This window comes from Phragmites australis, chromosome 18 (assembly GCF_958298935.1).
Source record: "Phragmites australis chromosome 18, lpPhrAust1.1, whole genome shotgun sequence".
NCBI lineage: Eukaryota > Viridiplantae > Streptophyta > Magnoliopsida > Poales > Poaceae > Phragmites > Phragmites australis.
Window position 1 is genome coordinate 14,099,768 of NC_084938.1, and position 13,189 is coordinate 14,112,956.

Consider the following 13,189-nt stretch of genomic DNA (forward strand, 5'->3'; position numbering starts at 1 on the left):
GACTGGACCAGGGATACGGGCCAGGCCAAGGCATACGAGCCCAAAAAGGCGGTGCTCCTGCAATTTCCTTCATCCAAGTGATATTCCCTCCACTTCCGAAAAGTATGGTTTTGGGTTGGTGCAGTCGAACTTTTCAAACGTCGCCTATCGATGTCTTGTTATTATTGAGACTGCACATGCAAACATGATGTATGCAAATTAGTTTCGAGAAGTAATTATTATTTGCTATGTTTTAAAAGTATACTACATGAGAAGTTAGTGTTCAAAAGATGCATTTTGAAAGCTGTTCCATGTCTGAAACGAAACTTCTTTTGATTTGATTACAACGGCAAGTGTTTTTGGACTTGAAGCGGTAGCATTCAAATATCCGAGGCTATCTACGTTGCTCAACTTAAACGGAAAGCAACAAAACCAAAAAGAGCATACAAGTTCACACTGACCTTTATCTATCGACTTGGTTGTCCAGCCAATCAAGGTCAATGTTCTCTGGCCAAAAACACCAAAAATTAGTGTGCAAAGAAGGTCCTTTTGGAGATGCAACGAACACTTTTCCGAATTCAAACAGCAAGTAAGGGGTATAGTAGTAAATTGATGACATTGATCCACCTCACTAAATTAATCAAAATTCAACTACTTGCCAGTTTAAACAATTTTGAAGTTTAAAAAAATAACAAACTTGAGCATAAAAACAAACTAAATAACAAAACTGATATTACTTCCTGCTAAAGAAAACGCACAAAACTGGTAAGTGTAAGAACCCCTCATGTAATTTACACAGGATTTGAAACCAAAGGTCACTGTCCCAAAAGTCTTCAGCCTCATGCCTAACTAGTGCCACACAGCCGTGCACACATCTAGATTTGAAACCAAAGGTCACTGTCCCAAAAGTCTTCAGCCTCATGCCTAACTAGTGCCACACAGCCGTGCACACATCTCCGACCTGATACAGCTACAGTACAGCATCAGGGAGTGAAGGATCAGATGCCGTGCATGACCAAGAACCCACCATCACTTATTTAGTACACGCGAAGAATGGCATGTCAAGGAACGCATCTCAGCTGACCTAACACCAAATCCTTTTACCTGAAGCATGCAGGCTGTTCTGAAAGTGACATTTGACCACCCTGCTTGAAAAAAAAGCCTTATGAGTTTAGTATGTTGAAAGTAATAGCTAAAAGCTAGCAACTTCACAATTTTCTTGTAGAATAATGTAGGAATGAAAGGAAAATACACCAGTTACTAATATCATAGTAACAGATTACCAGTTGGTTCTTGTTTATCATTAGACATCAGATAAACAGTATGTGAGCATCTAGTATTCAGAGTTCAAAAGTATACGGCTTTCAGCTAATCTTTGACTGCAAGTGGTACACATTATTGGATTCAAGAGTTTCAACACGAAGAATAGCAGCCATCTTTTGAAAGGCAAAAAGCTAAGAATTTTGGTGAAGATTCTTCATCTTTGCAGAAAATAGGGGAGTGCCAGGTATGAAAGAGCATCATAAGACATACATACACCTTTTGTAAATGAGTATATTTTCAGTGTCACACATCTGAAATCCTGGAAAGGTACAATTAACATCCGCAGAAGTCACGAAGGAAGGGTACACGAGTTTGTACCGCCACCTGTATGCCTTATTGCCTTTGAGGATGCCAGAAGCATTGGCATTGCTGATTATTAAGTTACAAAGTCTGAAATGTAACTGTATGTTTGTTCCAGGGATCAAAAGGCGTTGCCTGGTTAAGTGATCAAGTCCCTCACTACAGAGTAACAGATAAGGAAAACAGATCAGTTGTTAAAGAAATATATACTGCATGCTGTTTCTTCTGTTGCTTACTTTGTCAGCATCTTCCACTCTGAATCAACAACCTAATCTAGGAAATTGGTTCTAGATAATATTTTCAACTAGAAGAGATAACAAGTTAGTACAGTAGGCAATTGATATAATCTTTCAGCTGCTCAGTTTTGTCAAGAATTAGACAAACTAAACATATTCACAAAATTTGTTAACTTCAGCTGTTGTCAACAAGATTAGAAGTTGATTGCATTGGCAAAATGGTGAATATGGTTTTTTTTAGGAGGAGACTACCAAAGCTCACAAAAATATTGTAGCCTCACTAAGAAACAAAAAGGAAGGGAATTACATACCGTAAGGTGTAGGCTGAACCTTGTAAGGCCCTTAAGTAAAACAAGAAGAAATGAGCTATAGCTACAGACGGAAAATGATTTTCATTTATGCAGAGAACGGGCAGAAGAGGTTCAATCTTTAAATAAATTAACTCAAAGATAAGCACCAATAACACATATAACTGGGATAACTGGGAAAAAAACTGTACTGTTTCACCTTCTCAGCAAGGAAGATAGCTGTACAAGCAAAGATGCCCATCTCTTCTACTAAACAGGAGCCCTTCTCACAGAAGAACTCTACAATTGTGTCTTTGTTTAAGCTGTTGTGTATTATATACAATGACTGAAAACAAAAATATAAATTTCCTACCAAAAGAGCTACTTTTCTTTTCTGTTAATGTTAGTTAAAATGACTAAGCTGATATATTCCATCTAGTGAATAAAATCTGGAGGAATTAGAAGTATTTACACCGATTTCTCAGACGATTCCTCTATATTTGCTGATTTGATCAAGAAGCCATCCAGGAAGTTGCTGTCTGAGTCATTCTGCAACTCTTTGAACATTGCCATTATCTGGATCATGGTAGGCCTGCAGTTAGGCTGATCATCCAAGCAGTGGCAAGCAATCTTCAGATACTGATAGAACTCCAATTCACAGGACTCCGTAGTGGTTAAAGTACGGTCGAATATCTCGTTGCATCTGTCCTCCTTAACCATCTGCTTTGCCCACTCAACAAGGTTCGTGTCACCAAACTCGGTCGGATCAATTGGCTTTTTCCCTGAGAGAAGCTCCAAGAGCACAACACCGTAGCTGTAGACGTCACCCTTGGTTGTGCACATAAAGGACTGGCAGTACTCAGGTGGCACATATCCAGGTGTTCCTGATAGCATGCTCACAGTCAGATGTGAGTCCAGTGCATTCATGAGCCTTGCCATCCCAAAATCCGATACATAGGCATCAAGGTTACCATCAAGCAGCACATTGCTCGACTTCATGTCCCGGTGTATGATGTGTGGGATGCAGCTGTGGTGGAGGAAGGCTAAGCCTCTTGCTGAACCAACTGCAATCTTTTTCCTTGCTGCCCAATCAAGATTCACAGCAGTCTCGGCTTTTTCATGGAGCACAACATCCAAGCTGCCATTCTTCATATACTCGTACACAAGGAGACGCTCATCACCGATTTTGCAGTAGCCTAGCAATGGCACAAGATTGCGATGCTTGATCTTGCCAATGGTTTCCATCTCTGCGGTGAACTCCCTGTCACCCTGACCTGTAAAATGCATCAACTTCTTTACAGCCACAACAATGCCATCCTTGAGCTTAGCCTTGTAAACCTCGCCAAATCCTCCTGAGCCAATGAGTGCCTCTGAACTGAAGCCATTGGTGGCTTCATGCAGGTGAGCATATGTTAGCTTTCTCAATGGATTGTCAAATATGGCCAAATTGATGCTTAGTGGCTCGCGGGCACTAGAAAGTTTCCAGCTGAAGTTGGTGGATGTTGGGAGGCTCTCGCTGTACCCAGTTTGAATTTCTTCAGTTTTTCTTTCATGGGGCCTCCTGAGCTTGTATAGAGTGACCACCAGAGTGAGCACTATGAGCACTAATAGTGCAACTGCAAGGAGCACACTTTCTCCGACGAACTTCTTCCTCCGCCCATCAGGGGAAGATTGGGGCAGACCTCCAGTGCTGGAATTGTGCACACAAGGATTCAAGGGGATGCCACAGAGACCAGAGTTGTTTTCATAGCGGGATGCTGGGAATGTAATAAGCTGCCCTGATGTGGGGATTTCACCAGTCAGGTTGTTGTTAGAGACATCGAAGTCTGCAAGGAAATGCAAGCACCCAAGTCCTGAGGGGATGACACCGGTGAGGTGATTGTGTGAGAGGTCAAGTACACCAATCACATTAAGACCCGTGAATGCATCTGGAATTGCACCAGTAAGGTCATTATGGCCCAAGTTAAGGACCTCAAGATATGTCATGTTCCCGAAGCTTGCCGGAATTGTGCCGGTAAGGCTGTTGTATGATAGATCAAGGAAGATCATGCTTCCGTTATTACTGAAGGTGTACACTGTCATCCCAGTGTATATCCTCGTGGAGGCACACGAGTGCACAACTGGGAACTGGGCCAGCCGCTCTGGACGGATGTCAAGGAACTCGAACAACACTCCGGCACCAGGGCAGATGTTTCCAGCCTCATTCCTGAGGAATGCGAACTGCTTTCCAGAGACAATACCTCCAGTGATGAACCCCGCCTGTGCTGCTAACTGCGGTGGTATCATGCCAGTGAAGTTATTGCTATTGAGATCAAGCCAGATGAGGTTGCTGCAGCTGCCAAACTCTGCTGGGACCTGGCCAGAGAGGGAATTCTTGTGCAGCTGTAGAATGGCAAGCTTCTGGAGGCTGCTGAAGCCTGTGGGCACGCTCCCAGTCAGATGGTTGGCAGCAAGTGACACCCAAATCAGATTTGCACATCTGGTAATGGATGGAGGGATGCCTCCAGTGAAGTTGTTGTAACTTATCACCAATGTCTCCAGTGTTATGCTATTTGCACACAGCTTATCTGGTATTTCACCGGAGAGATTGTTTGCCCACATGACCAGATCAACAAGCTTAGGAAGCAATAATACTTCAGGTGGAATCTGACCGATCAATAGGTTCAAACTGAGGTCGATTGACTCTAGACTGCTGCAATTACCAAGTGACGGTGGCACAGTTCCGTTGAGGTAATTGTTCGGGAGGAGAAGCTTTCGCAGTGATGGCAATGATGAGCATAAGTCTGGCATGATCTCCCCATTGAGCTCATTAGACCCAAGATCAATAACTTCAAGCAAACGGCACCCAGCTGCGAGCGCGGGCAGGGGGTTTGTCCCTGTGATATTGTTGAATGGTAGCCGCAGCACACGGAGAGAAGAGATATTGCTGATGACAGTAACCACAAAGTCCCCAGACAGCTGGTTGTTGCCGAGGTCAAGTACCTGAAGCAACCTACATTGTGCATAACTCACAGGCAAGCTACCAGTCAGCTGATTGCTCGAGAAGTCTAGTTCAACCAGCGTTCTGCACAAGATGCTCAGCTTATCTGGTATTGGCCCGGTGAAGTTGTTCCCAGCTAGTGCAAGTCGCCTCAATGCTTGGAAGTCTGCCAAGAACACTGGTATTGGACCAGACAGAAGCTTGTTCCCGGATATGTCAAGTATCTCCAGATGGCGGCAATTGGCAAGACTCAGTGGCAGCCCCATGCCACTTAATCTATTGTATGACCAATCGAGCACAGTGAGGTTTGCACAACCACCAAATTCATAATCTGAGATGTCCCCAGAAAGGTTGTTCCCAGCGATGCTCAAGTGTATCAAATCTGCTGGTGCCGTGGCGACAAGCCTAGCAGGCAGGACGCCGGACAAGAGGTTCCATGCCAAATCAAGAACAGCAACCCCACTGCACGTTGCAAGTTCCGAGAGGCCTCCAGTGAATTGGTTGGCCGAGAAATTGAGGTACTGAACTCCATGGCAGCCGGTCAGGGAGTAGTTCAGCAAGCCGGCATCTGAAAGCATATTCCTGGACATGTCCAAGGTGCGCAGAGACGGCGGGAACGGGAAGCCACCGCCGGTGAGGGTGTTCCTGGACAAGTTGAGGAGCTGCAGGCCCCTGCAGGACGCCAAGAACGCGCGGGGCAGCGTCCCGTTGAGGTCGTTCGAGGACAAGTCCAAGTCCACGAGCGCGCACGGCGGCGCTGTCCGCCGCGGCGGCGGGGCGTGGTGAGCGAGGTCGCCGTGGAACGCATTCCCGCGGAGGTCAAGGCTCTGAAGAGCGGGGAGCGCGAGCAGGGCATCAAGGCGGAGCCGGCCAGCGAGCGACATGCCGCTGAGGTTGAGCGCGCGGACGCGGCCGTCCGCGCACGAGACGCCGACCCACGCGCACGGCGAGCTGGAGGTGGAGTTGGCCCAGCCCGCAAGCGCGCCGTGCTTGTCGGCAGCAACGGACGCGCGCTTGAACTCGAGCAGCGCTGCGGCCTCGTCGTCGGTGCCGGAAACAACTGCGCACGCCAGGTGAAGCAGCAGCAGCAGCAGCAGCATAACGGCCAGCGCCGCCATGGGAGCGACGCCCGTGGATGCTTCTTGCCGTTGAAATGACTGGAGAAGAAGAGGACTAATTGGCGCTCTGGATGACTTCACATCGAAAGGGGATTAGTCTTGGAGCGCCTAAATCATGAAAGAATTGGAGTACGCCTGCAAGGAAAAGAACCAAATTTGTTTTTAAAAAAGCTCACATCGTTCTGGCAGGTTAATTTGATGCAAATTTGGAGGGGAGTGAATCTTGAATGTATCAATTGAATTCTTGAGAAGGAAAAAGAATCAATCTTTGGGAGGGAAAGCATAGGCGTACTCCCCCCATGAACATTCGAACGCTTCATAAACGGGAGGCACGCAATAAACCTTACCTTTCTGGTCTCAAGATTCTCCTCGCGGTCGAAAACCACATCAAGAACGGGGGAGCTCATCGATTGAGAGAATTTCCTCGCGGCTGCAGTTGCAGATATGGAGACGGAAGAAGAGGGAGAGAGAAGAGTAAGTAGAACACTGGACGTATTTAAGCAAGCGAGTGCAAGCAGACTCGGTTGCCTGTGACGGCGATTAGCCCGGAAAAGGGAGCAAAAGTACACGTGAAGCAGGGTATTTCCAAAATTATTCCAAATTTCGTGGGCCAGATTTGAAAACGTTGGGTGATTGATTGTCTTTATTTGTTTGCTCGTGCACATCTTCTTTTCCGGTCATAGTCGGAGTTTGACGAGCCCAGCCTTTTCCTGTGCCGCCGCTTTTGTACAATTGCGTTGTACTTTACGAAGCTAAAGCCGCTTTCCTACTAGCTTCTCAGCGCAACCGGTTTCTCGCGGGGGAAATTTGGTTCTGTGCCACGAATGAAAAATCTTTTTGAATTTAGTTGGTCTCATGCCATTAACACTTTTTTAATATTCGACCTTTCACTCACTTTTTATAATAACGGTGCTTTTGTTTATGTGCTTGAGATCAACTTTTTCACAATTCTAGGCACTTGATCAATCCCAACCACCTCAAACTATAAGGGCTTGTTTGAAAGAGGGGATGGAATTTTCAGGATTTAGTTCAAGTTTCTACTAAATCTTATGGATTTGCATTCCAAAATACCTTTTCCAAACAGACTCTAAGGAGTTGATTATGATAAGGATCTAGGATGATGATTAAAAAAAGTTTTGTTTCATGCCCATGAAAAATATCAAAATTGTCTCTAAGGTTGTGCCACTCCTAGTTAGGAAATTAAAGAGGAGTTCATCGTATGGAAGCTTGTTGGTGCAAGTTGCATCAGTCGTTTATTTAAGAATTTTTTTAATATTATATTTTTGTACGATTATTAAAGAAATAGTACCAAAAACTAGGAAAATTCAAAAGTAATACCTATTCGCTCTACCGTACTACGAAATCAATATTTCGCCATACCATACGGCGAAATCAATATTTCGCCGTACGGTATGGCGAAAATTAGTGACGTGGCGCCAGCGGCAGCACTGGGGTGCATGGCTACAGTTAAAAGGCATTTTGCGCTGTACGGTTTGGCGAAAATCAGTTGTCGCCAAACCGTACGGCAAAAAATAAATGTCGCAAAACGGGAGACCGAAAAATCCTGTAGCGTGGACCCTCCCTCTGGCGTGGGCCCGTGAGTAAAGTTGGCAACGGGCAAAATGCCCGCGGGCAGAGGCTACACATGCCCGCGCCCGCGAGTTAATTCCTGCGCCCGTGCCCGCGCCCGCCACCCGCCACGGACAGGAAACGCCGCCCGTGCCCGCTGCCCGCGGGCATATCGTGCCCGCGGGCACACCCGCGGGCAAACCCGTATGCCCGCTAGCCACCGGTCGGGGGAGCAGGCGGCGGAAGCGGGTCGGCGTCGGCGAGCTCGGGGACAGACCGGTGGCGGCGGAAGCGAGTGGGCATCGGCGAGCTCCGGGACGGGCCGGTGGCGGCGGAAGCGGGTCGGCGTTGGCGAGCTCGGGGACGGACCGGTGGCGGCGGAAGCGAGTGGGCATCGGCGAGCTCCGGGACGGGCCGGTGGTGGCGGAAGCGGGTCGGCGTCGGCGAGCTCCGGGACGGGCCGGTGGCAGCGGAAGCGGGTCGGCGTCGGCGAGCTCCGGGACGGGCCGGTGGCGGCGGACGCGGGTCGGCGTCGGCGAGCTCCAGGACGGGCGGGTGGCGGGTGAAGGGTGGCGGCGGAATCACGACGGCGTCGGCGACCTCTGGGAGGGGCTGGTGGTGACAGAATCTGGGGTGGCGTCGCCGACATCTGGTGGTGGCTGAAGCAGGTCGGCGTCGAGGGCTGTGGGGTGGGGCCGCGGGGCGAGATCTGGCGCTAAACTGGTCTGTGGAGCGGCGGCTGGAAGTGGTGGGTTGGTGGCCGGGTGGGAGTGGAAGGAGAGGAAAAAACCCTAGAAATTTTCTTATATACTAAGCGTCTAGGGCCCACCTGTCAGTGGTACTAGAGCGGGTATGCGGGTGGAGCGGGTACGGGCACAGTTTTTTCATGCCCGTTTCCTGATGCCCGTTGGGTTCATACTCAAATCCACACCCGTGCCCGCGGGTGAAGAATGACACCCGTATCCACGCCCGTCGGGTTTTTTGCCCGCGGGCACACGGGTAATCTGTGCCCGTTGCCAAGTTTACCCGTGAGACCTATCTCCTTCGTCGTAATGGCCAAAAAAATTTGTTCTGTCGATGAAATATTGTATCGCTTTTTTTTCGATTGAACTTATTTCTGAAACGGAATAGAAAGATGTAAAATAAATCGTAGAATCGGTTATTCGACAATGGGAGATAGTTGATAGATATTACATGGTAGGCTACATTAGTAGTTGTAAAGCATAAGTTGCATAGAACCCGGTACAGAGATTACATAAGTTGATGAACATTACATGTGATATAGGGTTTTTCGTCATCATGCGAATAGACCCTATCCATAAAGAGGTGCCGGCAACAAACATTGGTATGTACGATACGCCTAAAGAGTAACCTAACAGCGTGTCGCTGCTAAACTAAAAATGCCTTATGGAATGGAAATAGGCCGGGGTACAATAGATACTATTTACTAAGTGCACCTAAGATATATGCCCTTTATTTGGGCATCGGGTCCTGCCGCCTTAGCGCGACGGGCCCTCTCTCGCTTCCTTTCCCTCTCTGCTTCGCTTGCTTAAGCCACGACGTGCTCCTTCTTGGCGTTCCTGATGTATTCGTCCTCCTGCTGTTTCATCCGTAGTTCATCCTGATGTCGCTCGTACTCTCGGCGTTGGTAAGCTTCCCTCCTCCACCGCATCTCCATGTCCATCCACCGCTTTTGATCCTCATTTTGCTCAATATCGAGCCATTGCCTGAAGTTGTAGAGAGGTGAAGGAAACTGGACAAAAGAAACAAGAGGAGGGATTAGTAAGAGATTGCATAAAATCGTATGCAAAGACCCATATGAGTGATCTATGTCGCTATACCGGTGGGTACTCGTATGGTCCATGTTGAGGCTTATCGTACTCGTACTTGGCACACATGAAGAAGCGTAGGTCATAGGTGTAGGATATGTCCTGGGACTCGCGAAGCCTACAAGGGTTGCCACAAAAGCACATCAGTGGTTCGATAATCCCCCAATATTTCTTGGGTGGGCTTGGTGGAGCTGAGAAAGATATTTCAGTTGAGGGAGCTGAGGAAGGAGTGGTCTATCCATGGATGATAGAGGGGTTATTTATAATTGATGGGGGTTGGTGCATGGATTGAGTGCAAGGGCTTGGCGAGGAGTGGAGCATAGGATGCCCTGTGAAACCTGGAAAAGTTGTGGCACTAATGCGTGGCAGAGATTCCCTTTGGTAGCTCTTGCTTGGTGTGGTCATTTCATTCTGCAAAAGTTAGGCTAGTAGTTATTGTTGCCTCTACAAGCAAGGTAGGGAATCCAATAAAATCATTGTCCTTAGAAAGAAGATCTTGGTAGATTGGTAAGCATTTATTGAAGAAAGTAAAGTACATCAAATCAAGGGCCATCATAAGCATTTGTTGCCTGTTTGTGGCTACAGTACTTAAGGCAATATGCACCGTCTCGTACCCTACTCATACGTTGGTGAGCTCATGAATGCTGCAGTGTATTGAGGTGACCCCGCGCTATCAACATTTTAGAATGACGTAACCTATTGCCGCACCCTTTTCAGAGCGATGTGACCGTACAGTGCTGAATTGACATAGTCGCTAAAGTAATGCATCCAATGCATGCACTTTCTCCAAATTACATGCCTGCACTTGGTCCATACACCATCGGGACTTGTTGTATATAAACATAACACAATCGATTTTGAACGCGACCCGCGTCGAGACAATGGCGTATCCTCATCCTCTTGATGGCCCCATCAATCCACCACCTCCAACCCCCATTTAGATGTCCATGGCAGAGATTTCTATGGAAACCACAATGCTCTTCCTTGCTCATTTTGGTCGCCATGTAGACATGGAGATGATGCTGTTGTCCAGGTTTATGAGCATTTCGGTGACGCAGGCCGTCGCTTCTTCCGTTGTGCACATTTCAGAGTACGAAGAAATAGTACTCACATTATTTCTTATTTTCTCAAAACTATTTACTTATCTCATATTTCATTTTTTTCCAAACGGATGATTATGGGTTTCAGTACTGGATTGACCTGCTGATAGATCCACACATTTAAGAATACATCCGTCACCTGCATGTCGTTATCGAGGAACTACAGGAACAATTGCGCCAAGAGAGATGCAGCAACGTCAGAAGACATTATATCCCACCTCTCATGGCAGGTCGGAGGAATAACTGGGAGTAATTAGGATGTGTTCTAGCGATCGACCGAGCATTTGATTTCGTATTTGATATGTACCGTGTTGTTTGTAATTGAATAAATTGTATCCCCGAGTCGTGTTGTCATCACATGGTTCATGCTAGAGCTGCAATTAATGTTAGTCCCTTACCTGCATTGTTGTTTCAAGAATACGTAACACTTGGTACAAATATGCATCATGAAAGAAACATGTAAGTTACATATGGAATGGTAAAATCCACCATACTAACACAGTAGAATACTATATCATCATAAGGTAGTAGCATCAGAGTAACTAAACTACTCTGTAAACTAGTGGTCTAAACTAATGAAATGGAAAGCTGAACAAATGACAATTATTAATCATAAAAGCAAAATAGACTACTCCTGACCCCTATTCCGACCCCTTCCCTGCGCCCTGCCTCTGGCATGCTTGCACCTACGTGCTGACGTTGGAACGTCGGTCTCGTCCTCCTCCCGAGGATGCTCATAGGCGGAAGGTATGTACCAATCTGACGCGTGACGCTCACGTCTTGGCAACTGGAGCTCATAGATGCCTTCTGTCTCCTGCTGCGTAGCCTGAGTGGGAGGTGGGGCATCGTACAACTGTGATGAGGCCAGCACTTCTGAGGCCCCTACATAGTCAAAGAAGGGGTTCCTGCTAGAGTGCGATGTACCCCCAAAAACCTGGGTGGTTGTATCGATGCGTATCAAACCTACAATTATATTGTGCACAAACAACTGAGTATTGGTGGAGAAAGCGTAATGAATCTAACATTATGGGAAAAAGAGCTGTGACATACCTGGCGTGGGAATACACACAGGTGTGGAAAAACAAGAGCCTCCTGCAAGCACAGGATGCGGAGGCTGAGGAGTATCGTAGCCATGCCCGGTCCAGCTAGGGCCCCCTGTGAACTGGGGGGTGACCCATCCAGAGTCTCCTGCAAAGTGGGGCCGGCCCATCCAAATCCTCCTGTGAACTGGAGGTCGGCCCATCTAGAGCCTCCTGGGAACTGCGGTGCGGCCCATCTAGAGCCTCCTGCCTGCAAAATTAGTAAAATCGACACCATATGGACCATTACACATTTAACCATTTGCATAGGAAACTATAAGATTTCTAGGATAAATGATCAACAATATTATGAAGAAAAAATTACATATAGAATATTTAATTTTTAACGAAATAAAATATTCTCAGACTAAATAAAAAATTCTTATAGTAATAAAATTACCTGATCCCGGGCGGAGGCTGAGGACTAGCATATTGTTGGTGGACGAAGGCGGAAGAAGGTCATGGGGGCCGCTGAGTGGGACGCGCAGCCGAAGGGTCACGTACAACAACGTCGGGCTGACGGCAGGATGTGCACTCCTCGATACGTCGGGCCTTCGTGGAAAGGCGTGAGAACACTTCAATGATATCATTGATCGTCATTCCACATTTGCCTTGCTCGTGCAGCCTCGTAGCTGAACTCGTCGCCTCCTCGTGAATCTCTCTCGTGACGTCGGACTGCGGTACACGACTAATCATTAGCAATAGCCGTAATGTGAATGTTGAAAGCCATAAGGATTTGAAGATTTCACGTACCGCAATGTGTAGCACAACTCTTGCGTGTCCTGGGTACAGGGGAGCAGAGCTAGCAGAGGAATGATGGGGGGTCCATGACACGAAGAAGACGTGTGTGAGTCCATGTATTGTACCACAGCAGGTACTGCTGATAACTGTAGTCGTCATAAGGGGCACCAAACTCGATCATGTTTGCAAGCGCATCACCCCACTACTGCACCCAGGGTTGCATCCTGATGGTCAGGTCAGCCATGCTCCTTGGTGGTCACTTAGTCTAAAACCTACAATGGAGTGTCAATTAGAGGAAATCAATACACATAATAAAACGAGGTATGTGACATTACAACTTGCGCAACCCAACCTACAAATACGTGACCTGATTAGTTATGACAAATTAAATCACCTGTTCAAATTGAACCATATGTACGTATTGAACCATCTGTACAACCTACTGAACCAATTCGAGTGCAGTCACCAAGACGTCTTTGGCGCACGAACACGAAAAACAGGAATACTCGAAGTGTCACGTGTGGCGTGTAAGAAGCCATGGTGACGTGCGTCCACAAGACAGTCGAGAAGCTCGTACGATGCCTCCATCTCTACAAAAACAGACCAACATAAAACACATAATTATTGTAAACTGATGATCACATAATT

General features: G+C 47.1%; 1 protein-coding gene across 3 annotated transcripts; it reads right to left on the reverse strand.

The window, feature by feature from the left end:
• Positions 1-683: 683 nt before the first annotated feature.
• On the reverse strand, positions 684-6,743 carry LOC133898761 (brassinosteroid LRR receptor kinase BRL3-like). 3 transcript variants are annotated; one of them, XR_009906263.1, is made up of 4 exons: positions 6,571-6,743; positions 2,598-6,358; positions 1,263-1,761; positions 684-1,124 (listed from the first exon to the last, which is right to left on the reverse strand). XR_009906263.1 is itself a non-coding variant. In XM_062339463.1 (4 exons), the coding sequence occupies exons 2-4, from the start codon at positions 6,221-6,223 to the stop codon at positions 1,064-1,066; spliced, it is 3,930 nt and encodes a 1,309-aa protein (XP_062195447.1). In that variant the 5' UTR covers positions 6,224-6,358; positions 6,571-6,743; the 3' UTR covers positions 684-1,063. The 3 variants fall into 3 exon arrangements, 2 of the variants coding, with proteins under 2 accessions (XP_062195447.1, XP_062195448.1); XM_062339463.1 differs by having other exon boundaries at positions 1,519-1,761; XM_062339464.1 differs by lacking the exon at positions 1,263-1,761.
• Positions 6,744-13,189: the final 6,446 nt, after the last annotated feature.

What these genes read in the sequence shown, in the direction of transcription:
- LOC133898761 (XM_062339463.1), bottom strand. Translation starts at nt 6,223, where the DNA reads ATGGCGGCGCTGGCCGTTATGCTGCTGCTGCTGCTGCTGCTTCACCTG. An exon ending in GAATCGTCTGAGAAATCGGT is followed by an intron (nt 1,762 to 2,597) that starts GTAAATACTTCT and finishes GTTACTCTGTAG; the next exon opens with TGAGGGACTTGATCACTTAA. An exon ending in AATATACTCATTTACAAAAG is followed by an intron (nt 1,125 to 1,518) that starts GTGTATGTATGT and finishes TTTTTCAAGCAG; the next exon opens with GGTGGTCAAATGTCACTTTC.